Source organism: Ammospiza caudacuta, chromosome 29 (assembly GCF_027887145.1).
Source record: "Ammospiza caudacuta isolate bAmmCau1 chromosome 29, bAmmCau1.pri, whole genome shotgun sequence".
Classification (NCBI taxonomy): Eukaryota; Metazoa; Chordata; class Aves; order Passeriformes; family Passerellidae; genus Ammospiza; species Ammospiza caudacuta.
The window spans coordinates 1,209,558-1,227,742 of NC_080621.1; the positions used below are offsets into that span (position 1 = coordinate 1,209,558).

Sequence of the window (18,185 nt, forward strand, 5' to 3'; positions counted from 1 at the left end):
AATAAAACACCCCAAAATCCCCCAAACTCCCCAAAATCCCCCCCAGGACTCCCCAAATTCCCCCCAGGACCCCCCAAATTCCCCCCGGGACCCCTCAAAACCTCCCAAAATTCACCCAAATCCCCCCCACAGGACCCCAGAAAATCACCCAAAACCCCCCCAAAATCCTCCCAGGACCCCCCCAAACCCTCAGGACCCCCCAAAACCCCCCTGGGACTCCCCAGAATCCCCCCAGGACCCCCCAAATTCCCCCCAGGACCCCCCGGGACCCCTTAAAACCTCCCAAAATTCACCCAAATCCCCCCCAGGACCCCCCAAAATCCCCCCATGACCCCCAAAACCCCCCCGGGACCCCCCAAAACCCCCCCAGGACCCCCCAAAATCCCTCCAAACCCCCCCAGGACCCCCCAAAATCCCCCCGGCCCCCCCCAAACCTGCAGCACTCTCCGGGGGTCTCGCCCCCCCCTCAGCTCCTCGGCAATTTGGGTCAGGGTCTCCCCCAAATCACAGCCCTGGGGGGGGGCAGGGAGGGCTCAGAGGGACCCCCCAAATCCCGGGGACCCCTCCCCCAAAATCCCCAACCCCCCCCCCCCCCAAAAATTGGGGTGCTTGCGAACCCCAAAATTTGGGGAAAAATCCCCCCCAGATTTGAGGACCCTCCCCAAAATTTGGGGTTTCCCTTCGTGACCCCTCCCCCCCTTCCATAAATTTGGGACCTCCCCCAAATTTCGGGTCCCCCCTCCCCATTTTGGGCTCCCCCTCCCCAATTTTGGGGTCCCAAATTTTGGGTCCCCCCTCCCCATTTTGGGCTCCCCCTCCCCAATTTTGGGGTCCCAAATTTCGGGGTTTTCTCTCCAATTTCGGGGTCCCAAATTTTGGGGTTTTCCCCTCAATTTTGGGCTCCCAAATTTTGGGATTTTCCCGCCAATTTCGGGGTCCCAAATTTTGGGATTTTGCCCCCAATTTTGGGCTCCCCCCTCCCCAATTTCGGGGTCCCAAATTTTGGGATTTTGCCCCCAATTTTGGGCTCCCCCCTCCCCAATTTCGGGGTCCCAAATTTTGGGGTTTTCCCCCCAATTTCGAGGTTTTCTCCCCAATTTCGGGGTCCCAAATTTTGGGGTTTTCCCCCCAATTTCGGGGTCCCCCCTCCCCAATTTCGGTGTCCCAAATTTTGGGGTTTTCCCCCCAATTTCGGGGTTTTCTCCCCAATTTCGGTGTCCCAAATTTTGGGGTTTTCTCCCTAATTTGGGGGTCCCCCTCCCCAATTTTTGGATCCCCAATTCTGGGACCCTCCCCAATTTTGGGGTCCCAAATTTTGGGTTTTCCCCCCAATTTCGGGGTCCCCCCTCCCCAATTTCGGGGTCCCAAATTTCGGGATTTTGCCCCCAATTTTGGGCTCCCCCCTCCCCAATTTCGGGGGTCCCAAATTTCGGGGTTTTCCCCCCAATTTCGGGGTTTTCTCCCCAATTTCGGGGTCCCAAATTTTGGGGTTTTCCCCCCAATTTCGGGGTCCCCCCTCCCCAATTTCGGTGTCCCAAATTTTGGGGTTTTCTCCCTAATTTGGGGGTCCCCCTCCCCAATTTTTGGATCCCCAATTCTGGGACCCTCCCCAATTTTGGGGTCCCAAATTTTGGGGTTTTCCCCCCCAATTTCGGGGTTTTCTCCCCAATTTCGGGGTCCCAAATTTTGGGTTTTTCCCCCCAATTTCGGGGTCCCCCCTCCCCAATTTCGGGGTCCCAAATTTCGGGGTTTTCCCCCCAATTTCGGGGTCCCCCTCCCCAATTTTGGGGTCCCAAATTTTGGGGTTTTCCGCCCAATTTCGGGGTCCCCTCCCCCAATTTCGGAGTCCCAAATTTTGGGGTTTTCTCCCTAATTTGGGGCTTCCCCCTCCCCAATTTTGGGGTCCCAATTTTTGGGGGTTTTTCCCCCAATTTCGGGCTCCCCCCTCCCGAATTTTGGGGTCCCAAGTTTCGGGGTTTTCCCCCCCAATTTCGGGGGTCCCCCTCCCCAATTTCGGGGTCCCAAATTTTGGGATTTTCTCCCCAATTTGGGGTCTCCCTCCCCAATTTCGGGGTCCCAAATTTTGGGGTTCCCCTCCCCAATTTTGGGTCCCCCCCTCCCCAATTTTGGGGTCCTCAATTTTGGGGTTTCCTCCCCATTTTGGGGTTTCGCCCTCCCCAATTTTCAGGGTCCCCAATTTTGGATTCCCCCCCCAAATTTCAGGATCCCTCTCCCAAATTTTGGGGTCCCCTCCCCAATTTCGGATCCCCGTCCCCAGTTTCTGCTCCCCCCTCCCCAATTTCGAGGTCCCAAATTTTGGGATTTTCCCGCCAATTTCGGGGTTTTCTCCCCAATTTCGGGGTCCCCCCTCCCCAGTTTTGGGGTCCCCCCACCCCAATTTCGGGGTCCCAAATTTTGGGGTTTTCCCCCCAATTTCGGGGTCCCAAATTTTGGGGTTTTCCCCCCAATTTCGGGGTTTTCTCCCCAATTTTGGAGCCCCAAATTTCGGGGTTTTCTCCCCAATTTTGGAGTCCCAAATTTCGGGGTTTTCTCCCCAATTTTGGGTTTTTCCCCCCAATTTTGGGGTCTCCCTCCCCAATTTCGGGGGTCCCCCTCACCTGCTCCTCCTCGGGGCAGATTTCGGGGGGCACCGGCACCGCTGGGGGAGGGGAAGGGGGCGTGGTCAGAGAGGGCGTGGCCATGGAAGGGGCGTGGCCAACACACGCCCCGCCCCCAATTTGAGGCATTTGAGAGAAATTTTGGGGTCCCAGGAGAAAAATTTTGGGGTTTTGGGGGGGATTTGGGGATTTTGAGGTCCCAGGGGTGGAGAATTTTGAGGGTTCTGGTGGTTTGGGGGGATTTTGGGATATTTGGGGGAATTTTTTGGATTTTTGGGCTGATTTGGGGGATTTTTCAAGGGGATTTTTTGGGCAATTTTTGGGATTTTGGGCTGATTTGTGGGGGGGGGCGATTTTTGGGGATGATTTTGGGGCAATTTTTGCGATTTTGGGGGCAAATTTCAGGCAATTTTTGGGATTTTTTTTGGGGGGGATTTTGGGGGAGATTTGTGGGCTGAATTTTGGGATTTTGGGGTCAAATTTGGGGCGATTTTCAGGATTTTTGTGGGGATTTTTTGGGGGATTTTTGGGTTAATTTGGGAAGGGGTCTCACCTGGGCAGTCAGCCGGTCCCAGGGGGGTTTGGGGCTGAATTTTGGGATTTTGGGGCAGATTTTTGTGATTTTGCGGACGAATTTGACGCGATATTTGGGGGGATTTTTGTGGGATTTTGGGGGTATTTTGGGTAAATTTGGGGAGGGGTCTCACCTTGGCACCCGGCCAGCCCCGGGGGGGGTTGGGGCTGAATTTTGGGATTTTTGTGATGAATTTGAGGTGAATTTTGGGATTTTTGTGGGGATTTTTGGGGCATTTCGAGGCAATTTTGGTGGGATTTTTGGTGGGATTTTTGGGGGTATTTGGGTTAATTTGGGGAGGGGTCTCACCTGGGCAGCCGGCCGGTCCCAGGGGGGGTTTGGGGCTGAATTTTGGGATTTTTGTGATGAATTTGAGGTGATTTTTGGGATTTTTGTGGGGATTTTTTGGATTTTTGGTGGGATTTTTGGTGGGATTTTTGGGGGGATTTTGGTGAATTTGGGGAGGGGTCTCACCTGGACACCCAGGCAGCCCCGGGGGGGGTTGGGGCTGAATTTTGGGGCAATATTTGGAATTTTTGGGGCATTTTGAGGCGATTTTTGGGGGGATTTTGGACCGATTTTTGGTGGGATTTTTGGGGGGATTTGGGTGAATTTGGGGAGGGGTCTCACCTGGGCAGCCGTCCGGCCCCGGGGGTCCCCTCCCGGGGGGGGGGCAGTGGCACTCGTAGCTCCCGGGGGTGTTGAGGCAAACGGAGCCCCCCTCGCACAGCCCCTCCCCCCGCTCGGCGCACTCGTCCTCATCTGGGGGCCCAAATTGGGGTGAAAACCCCGAAAATGGGAAAAATCCCCCAAAAATGGGGAGAAACCCCCCAGAAATGGGGAGAAAGCCCCCAAAAAGGGGGGGAATCCCCCCGAAAATGGGGAAAATCACCTAAAAATGGGGAGAAACACCCCAAAAATGGAGGGAATCCCCCCGAAAATGGGGAGAATCCCCCCAAAAATGGGGAGAGACCCCCAGAAATAGAGAAAACCCCAAAATGGGGAGAATCCCCCCCAAAAATGGGGAGAAACCCCCCAAAAATGGGATAGACCCTGAAAAAGGAGGGAGAATCACACGAAATTGGGGAGAAAAACCCAAAATTGGGGAAAATCCATCAAAAATTGGGTAACCCCCCAAAATGGGGAGAAACCTCCCAAAAATGGGGGGGAACCCCCAAAAATTGGGAGACCTCCCCAAAAATGGGGAGAAGTCTCCAAAAAATGGAGAGAAACCCCCCAAAAATGGGGAGAAACTCCCCGAAAATGGGGAACCCCCCCCAAAAAATGGGGTGAGACCCCCCCAGAAATGGGGAGAACCCCCCAAAAAAAATTGGGAGAAAACCCCAGAAACAGAGAAAACCCCAAAAATGGGGAGAAAGCACCCCGAAATTGGGGGGAGGGGCTTTGGAGGGGTGGGGGAGGGGAACTGGGAGGGACTGGGATGGATTGGGATGGACTGGGATGAACTGGGAGGGACTGGGATGGACTGGGATGGAACTGGGAGGGACTGGGAGGGACTGGGAGGGACTGGGATGGACTGGGAGGGACTGGGATGGACTGGGATGGAACTGGGATGGACTGGGATGGACTGGGATGGACTGGGATGAACTGGGATGGACTGGGATGGAACTGGGAGGGACTGGGAGGGACTGGGATGGACTGGGATGGACTGGGATGGAACTGGGATGGACTGGGATGGACTGGGAGGGACTGGGATGAACTGGGAGGGACTGGGATGGACTGGGATGGACTGGGAGGGACTGGGATGGAACTGGGATGAACTGGGAGGGAACTGGGAGGGACTGGGATGGACTGGGAGGGACTGGGATGGATTGGGATGGACTGGGATGGAACTGGGAGGGACTGGGATGGATTGGGATGGACTGGGATGGAACTGGGAGGGACTGGGATGGATTGGGATGGACTGGGATGAACTGGGAGGGACTGGGAGGGACTGGGATGGACTGGGATGGACTGGGATGGACTGGGATGGAACTGGGAGGGACTGGGATGGACTGGGATGGAACTGGGATGGACTGGGAGGGACTGGGATGGACTGGGATGGAACTGGGAGGGACTGGGATGGATTGGGATGGACTGGGATGAACTGGGAGGGACTGGGAGGGACTGGGATGGAACTGGGATGGACTGGGAGGGAACTGGGAGGGAACTGGGAGGGAACTGGGATGGACTGGGATGGACTGGGATGGACTGGGAGGGAACTGGGAGGGACTGGGATGGACTGGGATGGAACTGGGATGGACTGGGATGGACTGGGAGGGACTGGGATGGACTGGGAGGGACTGGGATGGACTGGGAGGGACTGGGAGGGAACTGGGAGGGAACTGGGATGGGACTGGGATGGACTGGGAGGGACTGGGATGGACTGGGAGGGACTGGGAGGGACTGGGAGCACTGGGATGTCACTGGGATCTTACTGGGAGCAATGGGAGGGAACTGGGGAAGGTCTGGATGGGAAACTGGGATGGACTGGGGGGAACTGGGAATGGATACTGGGATAAACTGGGATGGACTGGGAGGGGTTTGGGGGAACTGGGGTGGATTGGGGGGGACTGGAGGGAACTGGGAGCGAACTGGGAGCACTGGGATGGACTGGGATGGACTGGGAGGAACTGGGAGGAACTGGGAGGGACTGGGAGGGACTGGGATGGAACTGGGATGGACTGGGAGGAACTGGGAGGGACTGGGAGGGAACTGGGATGGACTGGGAGGGAACTGGGATGGACTGGGATGGACTGGGCGGCACTGGGAGCACTGGGATGTCACTGGGATCTTACTGGGAGCAATGGGAGGGTTACTGGGATGTCACTGGGAGGTTACTGGGAGCACTGGGAGGGAACTGGGGAAGGACTGGGAAGGAACTGGGAGGGAACTGGGAATACTGGGAAGGTCTGGATGAGAAACTGGGATGGACTGGGAGGGACTGGGAGAGACTGGGAGAGACTGGGAGGGACTGGGATGGACTGAGGGGGGGACTGGGAATACTGGGAAGGTCTGGATGGGAAACTGGGAGCACTGGGAGGGACTGGGAGGGACTGGGAGCACTGGGATCTTACTGGGAGCACTGGGAATGAACTGGGATGGACTGGGGGGGGATTTCGGGGTTCCTGAGGGGAATTTTGGGGGGAATTTTTTGGGAATTTTGGGGTTTCTTTGGGGGATCCCTGAAGGGATTTTTGGGGGGAATTTTTGGGGTTTCTTTGGGAGAACTCAAGGGAAGATTTTGGGGTTTCTTTGGGGGGAGATTTCAGGGTTTGGGGAGGGGTCTCTGACCTTCACAATCAATGGGGCCGTTCTCGGGGGCCCTCATCCCATTTCCGGGGGTCCCGGTGCCGTTTTTGGGGGTCCCTGCCCCATTTTCGGGGGTCCCGGTGCTGTTTCCGGGGGTCCCGGTGCCGTTTCCGGGGGTCCCTGCCCCATTTTTGGGGGTCCCGGTGCCGTTTTCGGGGGTCCCTGCCCCATTTTCGGGGGTCCCGGTGCTGTTTCCGGGGGTCCCGGTGCCGTTTTTGGGGGTCCCTGCCCCATTTTCGGGGCTCCCGGTGCCGTTTTTGGGGGTCCCTGCCCCATTTTCGGGGCTCCCGGTGCCGTTTTTGGGGGTCTCCACCCCATTTTCGGGGCTCCCGGTGCCGTTTTTGGGGGTGCGGGCGCGGTAGCCGCGGTTGCACTCGCACCTGAACCCCCCCTCGGTGTTGTGGCAGCTCTGGGAGGGGGGGCAGGGCGGGGGCCCCTCCCCCACACACTCGTTGATGTCTGGGGGGGGGGGGGGAGGGGAGAGGGGTCACTTGGGGACACCCCCACCCCAAAATTGGGGATTACCCCTGAAAAATTTGGGGATCCCACCCTGATCCCCCCCCCAAAATTGGGGATCCCCCCCCCAAAATTGGGGATCCCACCCCCAAAACTGGGGATCTCCCAAAATTGATTCGTGGGGAGGGGGGAGCTTGAAATTCAGTCCCTCCCAGTGCTCCCCCTTTCCCCAGTTCCCCTCCCAGTTCCCCTCCCAGTGCTCCCAGTTTGCCCAGTTCCCCCCCAGTTGCTCCCAGTGTTCCCAGTATCCCCAGTTACCCTCGCAGCGCCCCTCCCAGTATCCCCAGTCCCTCCCAGTATCCCCAATATCCCAGTCCCTCCCAGTATTCCCAGTGTTCCCAGTATCCCCAGTTCCCCTCCCAGTATCCCCAGTTCCCCTCCCAGTATCCCCAGTCACCCTCGCAGCGCCGCTCCCAGTCCTTCCCAGTCCCTCCCAGTGCTCCCAGTTACCCTCGCAGCGCCACTCCCAGTATTCCCAGTGTTCCCAGTTCCCCTCCCAGTGTTCCCAGTCCCTCCCAGTATCCCCAGTTCCCCTCCCAGTCCCTCCCAGTGTTCCCAGTATCCCCAGTCACCGTGGCAGTGCCGCTCCCAGGGCTGGCTCCCAGTGCTCCCAGTATCCCCAGTTCCCCTCCCAGTATCCCCAGTCCCTCCCAGTATCCCCAGTTCCCCTCCCAGTGTTCCCGGTATCCCCAGTTACCCTGGCAGTGCCGCTCCCAGGGCTGGCTCCCAGTGCTCCCAGTCCCTCCCAGTATCCCCAGTTCCTCCCACTCCCTCCCAGTATCCCCAGTTCCCCTCCCAGTCCCTCCCAGTATCCCCGGTATCCCCAGTTACCGTGGCACTGCCGCTCCCAGGGCTGGCTCCCAGTATCCCCAGTACCCTCCCAGTCCCTCCCAGTTTGCCCAGTGTGCCCAGTCAGTTACCCTGGCAGTGCCGCTCCCAGGGCTCCCAGTGTTCCCAGTCCCTCCCAGTATCCCCAGTACCCTCCCAGTTTGCCCAGTGTGCCCAGTCAGTTACCGTGGCAGCGCCACTCCCAGGGCTGGCTCCGCTCCCAGGGCTCCCAGTCCCTCCCAGTGTTCCCAGTTCCCCTCCCAGTCCCTCCCAGTACCCCCAGTCCCTCCCAGTTTGCCCAGTATGCCCAGTCAGTTACCCTGGCAGTGCCACATCCAGGGCGGGCTCCACTGCCCGGGCTGGCTCCCAGTGCTCCCAGTGTTCCTAATTCCCCTCCCAGTATCCCCAGTACCCTGGCAGTGCTGCTCCCAGTGCTCCCAGTCCCTCCCAGTATCCCCAGTTCCCCTCCCAGTTACCCTGGCAGTGCCACGTCCAGGGCGGGCTCCACTGCCCGGGCTGGCTCCGCTGCCAGGGCTGGCTCCCAGTGCTCCCAGTATCCCCAGTACCCTGGCAGTGTCCCCAGTTCCCCTCCCAGTATCCCCAGTACCCTGGCAGTGCTGCTCCCAGGGCTCCCAGTCCCTCCCAGTGTTCCCAGTCCCTCCCAGTATCCCCATTACCCTGGCAGTGCCACGTCCAGGGCGGGCTCCACTGCCCGGGCTGGCTGCGCTGCCAGTCCCTCCCAGTCCCTCCCAGTGTTCCCAGTCCCTCCCAGTGTTCCCAGTCCCTCCCAGTATGCCCAGTCAGTTACCGTGGCAGTGCCGCTCCCAGGGCGGGCTCCACTGCCAGGGCTGGCTCCGCTGCCAGGGCTCCCAGTCCCTCCCAGTGTCCCCAGTTCCCCTCCCAGTCCCTCCCAGTGTTCCCAGTATGCCCAGTCAGTTACCGTGGCAGTGCCACGTCCAGGGCGGGCTCCACTGCCAGGGCTGGCTCCCAGTGCTCCCAGTATCCCCAGTACCCTGGCAGTGTCCCCAGTTCCCCTCCCAGTATCCCCAGTACCCTGGCAGTGCCACTCCCAGGGCTCCCAGTCCCTCCCAGTGTTCCCAGTTCCCCTCCCAGTCCCTCCCAGTGTTCCCAGTATGCCCAGTCAGTTACCCTGGCAGTGCCACTCCCAGGGCTGGCTCCACTGCCAGGGCTGGCTCCCAGTGCTCCCAGTATCCCCAGTACCCTGGCAGTGCTGCTCCCAGGCCTCCCAGTCCCTCCCAGTCCCTCCCAGTGTTCCCAGTATCCCCAGTACCCTGGCAGTGCCACTCCCAGGGCGGGCTCCCAGTGCTCCCAGTACCCTCCCAGTGTCCCCAGTTCCCCTCCCAGTATCCCCAGTACCCTGGCAGTGCTGCTCCCAGTGCTCCCAGTCCCTCCCAGTATCCCCAGTTCCCCTCCCAGTTACCCTGGCAGTGCCACGTCCAGGGCGGGCTCCACTGCCCGGGCTGGCTCCGCTGCCAGGGCTGGCTCCCAGTGCTCCCAGTATGCCCAGTCAGTTACCCTGGCAGTGCCGCTCCCAGGGCTCCCAGTCCCTCCCAGTCCCTCCCAGTGTTCCCAGTATCCCCAGTACCCTGGCAGTGCCACTCCCAGGGCTGGCTCCCAGTGCTCCCAGTATCCCCAGTACCCTCCCAGTGTCCCCAGTTCCCCTCCCAGTATCCCCCGTTACCCTGGCAGTGCCACATCCAGGGCGGGCTCCACTGCCCGGGCTGGCTCCCAGTGCTCCCAGTGTTCCTAATTCCCCTCCCAGTATCCCCAGTACCCTGGCAGTGCTGCTCCCAGTGCTCCCAGTCCCTCCCAGTCCCTCCCAGTGTTCCCAGTATCCCCGTTACCCTGGCAGTGCCACATCCAGGGCGGGCTCCAGTGCCCGGGCTGGCTCCGCTGCCAGGGCTCTCCGTCGAAGCCCTCGGGGCACCCGCAGTGGGTCCCGTTCAGGGCCCGGGGACACGGATCCGATCCTGGGGGGGAAACGGGGCAAAGGGAACCCCAAAAAAACCCCAAAACCCCCCCAAAAATCCCAATTTCCCCCCAAAACCCCAAATATGCCCTAAAACTCCCCACAAAAAACCCCCCCCACCAAAACCCCAAATCTGCCCCCAAATTTCCTCAATTTCCCCCCAAACCCCCCCCCCCAAAAACCCCCAATTTCCGTTCAAAAGCCACCCCAAATCTGCCCCAACCCACCCCAAAACCCCAATTCTCCCCCCAAAAAACCCAAACCCCCCAAATTTCACCAATCTCCCCCCAAATTTCACCATTTCCCCCCCAAAAAACCCACCCCCCCCAAAATTTCCCCCCAAAACCCCCAAATCCGCCCCAACCCCCCCCAAAAAAACCCCAAATTTCACCAATTTCCTCCCAAATTTCACCATTTCCCCCCCAAAAAACCCACCCCCCCCCAAAATTCCCCCCAAAACCCCCAAATCCGCCCCAACCCCCCCTAAAAAAACCCAAATTTCACCAATTTCCTCCCAAATTTCACCAATCTCCCCCAAATTTCACCAATTTCCTCCCAAATTTCACCAATCTCCCCCCAAATTTCACCATTTCCCCCCCAAAAAACCCAAACCCCCCCAAAATTTCCCCCAAAATCCCCAAATCTGCCCCAACCCCCCCTAAAAAACCCCAAATTTCACCAATTTCCTCCCAAATTTCACCAATCTCCCCCAAATTTCACCAATTTCCTCCCAAATTTCACCAATCTCCCCCAAATTTCACCATTTCCCCCCAAAAAACACACCCCCCCCAAAAATTCCCCCCAAAATCCCCAAATCCGCCCCAACCCCCCCTAAAAAAACCCAAATTTCACCAATTTCCTCCCAAATTTCATCAATCTCCCCCAAATTTCACCAATTTCCTCCCAAATTTCACCAATCTCCCCCAAATTTCACTATTTCCCCCCAAAAAACCCAAACCCCCCCAAAATTTCCCCCCAAAATCCCCAAATCTGCCCCAAACCCACCTAAAAAAACCCCAAATTTCCCCCATTTCCCCCCAAACCACCCCAAACCCCCCCAAAAACCCCAATTCTCCCCCCAAATCACCCCCTAAAAAACCCAAAACCCCCAAATTTCACCAATTTCCCCCCAAATTTCCCCATTTCCCCCCCAAAAAACCCAATCCCCCCCAAATTTCCCCCCCAAAACCCCAAATTTCCCCCCATAAACCCCAAATCTCCCCTCAAAACCACCCCAAATCGGCCCCAACCCCCCCCAAAAACCCCAATTCTCCCCCCAAATCCCCCCAAAAAAACCCCAAATCCGCCCCAACCCCCCCAAACCCCCAAATTTCACCAATTTCCCCCCAAATTTCACCATCCCCCCCCTGAAAAAAACCAAACCCCCCCAAATTTCCCCCCATAAACCCCAAATCTCCCCTCAAAACCACCCCAAATTGGCCCCAATCCCCCCCAAAAACCCCAATTCTCCCCCCAAATCCCCCCAAAAACCCCAAATCCGCCCCAAACCCCCCCAAAACCCCCAAATTTCCCCAATTTCCCCCCAAACCCCCCCGGATCTCACCACTGGCGGGGGGGGAGGCGCCGAGGGCGCCCAGGACGAACCAAACCAACCCTGGGGGGGGGGGGGAGAGCGGAAATGGGGGGGGAGGGGTGTGAAATTGGGGGGGGTGGGAGGGGCAGCTCTGACCCCCCCCCTCCCCCCTCTTAGTGTGACCCCTCCCCCATTCCCAGTTCCAAACTGGGCCAAACTGGGAGCGCCCCCCCCCCCCTAAAATATTTGGGGGTTGTGACGTCACGGGCGCCCCCCCCCCCCCGCTCTCATTTCCGCTCTAAAACCCCCAAATTTGGGAGGGGGGGGGTGTGGTGATGACGTCATGACCCCCCCCAAATAACGGGGTGGGGGAGGGGCAACAAGGTCAGGACCCCCCCCTCAAAAAAAAAAACCAAAATTTTGGGGAGCCCCCACATAAATCCCCCCCGAAATTCCCTCCCAGTTCATCCCAGTTTGGAACTGGGAGCGCTGGGTGTGGCCCCTCCCCCCCTCCCCAAAATAACGGGGTGGGGGAGGGGCAACAAGGTCAGGACCCCCCCCTCAAAAAAAAAACCAAAATTTTGGGGACACCCCCCATAAATCCCCCCCGAAATTCCCTCCCAGTTCATCCCAGTTCCAAACTGGGAGCGCTGGGTGTGGCCCCTGCCCCCCTCCCCAGAATAACGGGGTGGGGGAAGGGCAACAAGGTCAGGACCCCCCCCCCCAAAAAAACCCCAAAATTTTGGGGAGCCCCCCCATAAATCCCCCCCGAAATTCCCTCCCAGTCCCTCCCAGTTCCAAACTGGGAGCGCTGGGTGTGGCCCCTCCCCCCCCTCCCCAAAATAACGGGGTGGGGGAAGGGCAACAAGGTCAGGACCCCCCCCCCCCCCCCCAAAAAAAAACCCCCCAAAATTTTGGGGACCCCCCCCCCACCCCTAAATCCCCTCCCCCCTCCCAGTCCCTCCCAGTTCCTCCCAACTGGGAGCCGCCCCTCCCCCACTTCCCCTTCCAACCGTGGGAAACAAACGCGGGGTGGGGGAGGGGCACCCCCAAAATATGGGGGGGGGGGGGGGGAGGGGTCATGGGGTAATGGGGGGGGGGTGGGGGAGGGGAAATTTGGGGGGGGGAGAACCCCCAAAAAAATTTGGGGGGAAACTGAGGCACGGGGGGGGGGGGCAGGGGAGCGCGGACCGTTATGTGGGGGGGGGGGAGGGGCGAAGTTTGGGGACCCCTCCCCACAAAAATTGGGGGAAACTGAGGCAAGGGAGGGGGTCCCGGAGAGGTTTTTGGGGAGATTTTGGGGGGTTGGGGGCAATTTTGGGGTTTTTTTTGGGGGGGAGATTTTTGATTTTTTGCGGTTTTTTTTTTTTTTTAGGTTTTTTTGGAGAATTTTGGGGGTTTTTTGGGGTTTTTTTGGGAGGAGATTTTTGATTTTTTGCGGGGTTGTTTTTTTTTAGTTTTTTTTTTGGAGAATTTTGGGGTTTTTTGGGGGGAGATTTTTGAATTTTTGCGGGTTTTTTTTTTTTTAGTTTTTTTTTTGAAAATTTTGGGGTTTTTTGGGGGTGTACCGGGGCGGTTTTTGAGGTATTTTGGGATGTTTTGGGGATTCTGGGGGGTCCCAGGGAGGATCTGGGGGGTTTTGGGGCGATTTTTGGGGTTTTGGGGGGGCGATTTTTGGGGTTTTTTGGTTTTCTTTTAGTTTTTTTGGGGCGAATTTTGGGGGGTCCTGGGGCGGTTTTTGGGGTGATTTTGGATTTTTTGGGGAGATTTTTGGGGTTTTTTGGGGGAGATTTTTGAAAATTTTGCGGGTTTTTAAAAGTTTTTGGGGCGAATTTTGGGATTTTTTGGGGGGGTCCTGGGGCGGGTTTTGCGGTATTTTGGGATATTTTGGGGGTTCTGGGGGGTCCCGAGGATGTTTTGGGGTTTTTTTTTACGGTGATTTGGATTTTTCGGGGGGCGATTTTGGAGGTTTTTAATAGAATTTTTGGGGTTTTTAAGGCGATTTTGGAAGAATTTTTCGATTTTTTGGGGGATCCCGGGGATTTTTTTGGGGTCGTTTTGGGGTTTTCTGTGGGTTTTGGGGTGTCCTAGGACAGTTTTTGCGGTGTTTTAAAGGAATTTTGGAGATTTTGGGGGTTACCGGGGAGTTTTGGGGTGTCCCGGGACGGTTTTGGGGTATTTTTTAGAGATTTTGGAGGTCCCGGGGCAGTTTTGGGGATATTTGGAGCTTTTTTTAGGGGATTTTGGGGTGTCCCGGGACAGTTTTTTGGGGTATTTTGGATTTTTAGGGGGTTTGGGGGTGTTTAAAAAGGATTTTGGGGATTTTTGGGGTTTCCGGCAGTTTTTGGGGTACCCCAGACCACTCTTTGAGGTATTTAGGGTTGGTTTTTTTAGGGGATTTTGGGGTATTTTGGAGTTTTCTGGGGGTTTGGGGGTGTCCGGGGCGGTTTTGGGGGGATTTTGGATTTTTTGTGGGAGAATTTTGGGGTGTTCTGGGGTGTCCCGGGCGGTTTTGGGGGTTTTCTAGGGGACTTTTAGGATTTTCTGGGGTTTTCGGGTGTTTCCGGGGCGGTTTTGGGGGGATTTTGGAAGACTTTGGGGGTTTTAGGGGTTCCCGGGGCGGATTTTGGGTTTTTTTGGGGTTCCCGGGGCGGTTTTTGGGGAGATTTTGGGGGATTTCGGGATTTTTTGGGTTTTTTGGGGGGGGGTTCGGGGATTCCCGGGGCGGTTTTTGGGGTATTTTGGGGGGATTTGGGGATTTTCGGGGGTTCCCTCGGCAGTTTTGGGGGAATTTTGGGTTTTTTGCTGGGGATTTGGGGGTTTCCCGGAGCGGTTTTTGGGGGATTTGGGGTTTTTTGGGGGTGATTTTGGGGGGTTTAGGGGCTCCCGGAGCGGTTTTTGGGGTATTTTGGGGTTCCCGGGGCGGTTTTTGGGGGATTTTGGGGCGGTTTTGGGGGATTTTGGGGAGTTTTTAGGGGATTTTGGGGGTCCCGCTCTCACCGAGGCTCCCGGCGAATCCCATCGCTCGTGGTGGGCGTGGCCTGGGTGGGCGCGGCTCGAGTGGGCGTGGCCATTTGAAGGATCCGTTTTGTGGGCGTGGCTTTAATGAGGGGGCGGGGCCATTTGAAGGAACCGTTTTGTGGGCGTGGCTTTAATGAGGGGGCGGGGCCATTTGAAGGAACAGCTTTGTGGGCGTGGCTTTAATGAGGGGGCGTGGCAACTTGAAGGACCCGTTTTGTGGGCGTGGCTTTAATGAGGGGGCGTGGCCATTGAGCCCCCTGGACCCTTTGGCGGCCCCTGGGGTGGCCTTGGTGGCCTTTGGTGGCCTCGTGGTGACATTTGGTGGCCCTGGGGGTGACCTTGGTGGCTTTTGGTGGCCTCTGAGGTGGCCCTTGGTGGCTTTTGGTGGCCCTTGCTGGCTTTTGCTGGCCCTTGGTGACATTTGGTGGCCCTGAGGTGGCCCTTGGTGTCCCCAAGGACTCCTGAGGTGGCCCTTGGTGACCCCATGGTGGCCTTGGTGACCCCATGGTGGCCTTGGTGACTCCTGAGGTGGCTCTTGGTGGCCCCGGTGGCTTTTGGTGGCCCCTGGGGTGGCTCTTGGTGGCTTTTGGTGGCCTCGTGGTGACATTTGGTGGCCCCTGTGGTGACATGTGGTGGCCCCTTGGCTTCTCCTGGGGTGGCCTTGGTGACCCCATCGGCCCTGTGGTGGCCTTTGGTGGCCCCTGGCTCCATTTGGTGGCCGCTGGGGTGACCTTGGTGGCCCCTGGCGTGGCCCTGGTGGCTTTTGGTGACTCCTGAGGTGGCCCTTGGCGGCCCTGGTGGCTTTTGGTGGCCCCATGGTGGCCCTTGGTGACTCCTCAGTGGCCTTGGTGGCCACGTGGTGACATTTGGTGGCCCCTGTGGTGACATGTGGTGGCCCCTTGGCTTCTCCTGTGGTGGCCCTGGGTGGCTCTTGGTGGCTTTTGGTGGCCCCAGTGTCCCCCCCCCAGTGTCTCCATTTGCTCTCCAGTGTCCCCTTGATGTCCCCAAAGTGTCCCCAATGGCCCCAAACGCCCTTTGCTGGTGGCACTTTGGGGGGGTCCCCTCAGTCCCCCTTGGGGACACTCTGGGGACGCCTTGGGGACACTTTGGGGACATTTTAGGGACCCTCTGGGGACACTGACAGAGCCTGGGGACCCTTTGGGGACACTCTGGGGACACTCTGGGGACACTGACAGAGCCTGGGGACACTCTGGGGACATTTTAGGGACTCTTTGGGGACACTGACAGAGCCTGGGGACACTCTGGGGACACTCTGGGGACACTGACAGAGCCTGGGGACACTCTGGGGACATTTTAGGGACTCTTTGGGGACACTTCAAGGACCCTTTAGGGACACTTTAGGGACACTGACAGAGCCCGGGCTCCCCTCAGTGCCTTTGGGGACAATTTGGGGACACTTTGGTGACACTTTAGGGTCACTTTGGGGACACTTTGCGGACAGTGTCGTCTCCCCCCCTTCCCCCGGCCCCGACCTTCCCCTCACTCGCCCAAGATGGCGGCGCGCTGCCGCCGTCGCGCTCTGATGACGCAACGTCCGCGCCGCTCCCCCTCCCTCCCGGAAGGTCCCGGCCACACAACCCCGCCACTCTCAACATGGCGGCCCGAGCTGCCCGCTGACGTCATCGAGGCGCGCCGCGCGCGGGGCGGGCGGGCTGAGGGCGGCGGCGGCGGCTCCGGCGGGGCGGGCGCGGGGACGGGGGGCGGCTCCAACATGGCGGCGGCGGCGGCGGCTCCTCCCGCTTCCCCGCCGGGCCCCGCTTCCTCACCGGGCCCCTCATCCCCGCCGGGACCCCGTTCGCCGCCGCCGCCCCCCCCCCTCAAGATGTCGGCGGCGGCCCGGTCGCGCTCGGCGTGACGTAGTCAGGCCCCGCCGGCGGGAGGGGGGGCGGGGGAGCGGCCGGAGCGGCGCAAGCGGCGGGACCGGGACCGGGACCGGGATCCGGAGCAGAACCGGGAGTGGGCGGAGCTCCGGGACGGCTCTTCAGGGCGCCATGGCCCCGGCGCGGCGGCGGCGGCGCGGGCCCGGGGCGGGCGCGGGGCGGCGGCGGCGCTGAGCGGGAGCAGCTCCGCGGGCGCGGCCCCGGGGGCCCGGTCCGGTGAGTGCCTGGGGGGGCCCGGCGGGGCGGGCGGGTCCGGAGCGGGGCGAGGGCTCGCGGAGAGCGCGGAGGAGGCGCTGACACCCCCCAGACCCCCTCGTACCGGTCCCGTCCCGGGTGCTGAAAGGCGGAACGGGGACAGGGGGACACGGGGACACGGGGACAGCGGGGACAGGCGGCTCCGGTGGGACGGGGAGCGGGGACACGGTGCGGCAGCGGCGTTCCGGTGAGTGCGGGGCGTGCTGGCGGCGGAGGGGACCGGGAACGGGGAACCGTGAGGGGATCGTGAGGGGACCGGGAGGAGACAGCGAGGGGATCGTGAAGGTAACGTGAGGGGACTGTGAGGGGGAACAGTGAGGTGACAGTGAGGGGAACGTGAGGGGACAGTGAGGGGAACGTGAGAGGATCGTGAGGGGGGAACGTGAGGGGACAGTGAGGGGACAGTGGAGGTAACATGAGGGGGGAACCGTGAGAGAACCGTGAGGGGATCGCGAGGAGAATGTGAGGGAGGAATTGTGACGGGACAGTGAGGGGGGAACCGTGAGGGGGCAGTGAGGGGAGCATGAGGGGATCGTGAGAGGGAAACATGAGGGGAGCATGAGGGGATCGTGTGGGGACAGTGAGAGGACTGGAAGAGGACAGTGAGGGGGGAACCATGAGGAGAACGACAGGGGACAAAGAGGGGACAGTGAGGGGATCATGAGAGGATCGTGAGGGGGGAATGGTGAGGGGATTGTGAGGGGACAGTGAAAGAGGAACAGTGAGGGGACAGAGAGGTGACAGTGAGGGGACTGGGAGGGGACCAGGAAGGGGGAACCCTGAGGGGACAGTGAGGGGATCGTGAGGGGGGAAGCTTGAGGGGATCGTGAGGGGGACAGAGAGGTGTCAGTGAGGAGACAGCGAGGGGAATGCGAGGGAAACATGAGGGGACAGTGAGGGGATCGTGAGGGGACAGTGAGGGAAATGTGAGGGCACCGGGAGGGGACAGTGAAGGGATCGTGAGGGGACAGTGATGGGGAAACCAGGAGGGGTCAGTGAGGGAACTGGGAGGGGAACGTGAGGGGAACGTGAGGGAGGGACCGTGACGGGAGCCATGAGGGGACAGCGAGGGGAATATGAGGGACAGTGAGGGGATCGTGAGGAGACATTGAGGGGGGAACAGTGAGGGGGCAGGGAGGAGACCGGGAGGGGACAGTGAGGGGAACGTGAGGAGATTGTGAGGGAGGGACAAGGAGTGGATCGTGAGGGGACCGGGAGAGGATCATGAGGGAAACCGTGAGGGGACAGTGAGGGCGGGACAGTGGGGAATGGTGTAGGGGACAGTGGGGAACGTGAGGGAGGAATTGTGAGGGGGCAGTGAGAGGACCATGAGGAGGCTGTGAGGGGATTGTGAGGGGGGAACCGTGAGGGGAGCATGAGGGCACCAGGAGGTGACAGTGAGGTGACAATGAGCGGAGAGTGAGGAGATCCTGTGGTGACAGTGAGGGGATCATGAAGGCACTCAGGTGAGGGGATTGTGAGGAGGGGTGTGAGTTGAGGGAAGGTCGTGTTGCCCAGGAGGGGTCCTGGAGGTCCAGGACAGGTAAGGGGGGGGGTCTGTGGTGGGGTCCAGGTGGTGCCAAGTGTGCAGGAAGTGTCTGTGACAGTGTCTGGGGGGGTCTGTGACATTGTCCAG

General features: G+C 59.4%; 1 protein-coding gene across 1 annotated transcript in view; it reads right to left on the minus strand.

The window, feature by feature from the left end:
- LOC131569147 (complement component C1q receptor-like) overlaps nucleotides 1-14,407 on the minus strand; it is a 15,713-nt gene extending 1,306 nt beyond the window's left edge. Inside the window, exons 1-7 of the mRNA XM_058821370.1 lie at nucleotides 14,373-14,407; nucleotides 11,403-11,453; nucleotides 9,714-9,839; nucleotides 6,487-6,963; nucleotides 3,823-3,954; nucleotides 2,619-2,659; nucleotides 435-512 (exon numbers count right to left, since the gene is read on the minus strand). Coding sequence (XP_058677353.1) covers nucleotides 435-512; nucleotides 2,619-2,659; nucleotides 3,823-3,954; nucleotides 6,487-6,963; nucleotides 9,714-9,839; nucleotides 11,403-11,453; nucleotides 14,373-14,394 — 927 coding nt within the window. The 5' untranslated portion in view covers nucleotides 14,395-14,407. The remainder of the gene's footprint in view (nucleotides 1-434; nucleotides 513-2,618; nucleotides 2,660-3,822; nucleotides 3,955-6,486; nucleotides 6,964-9,713; nucleotides 9,840-11,402; nucleotides 11,454-14,372) is intronic.
- Between the last annotated feature and the right edge of the window lie 3,778 nt (nucleotides 14,408-18,185).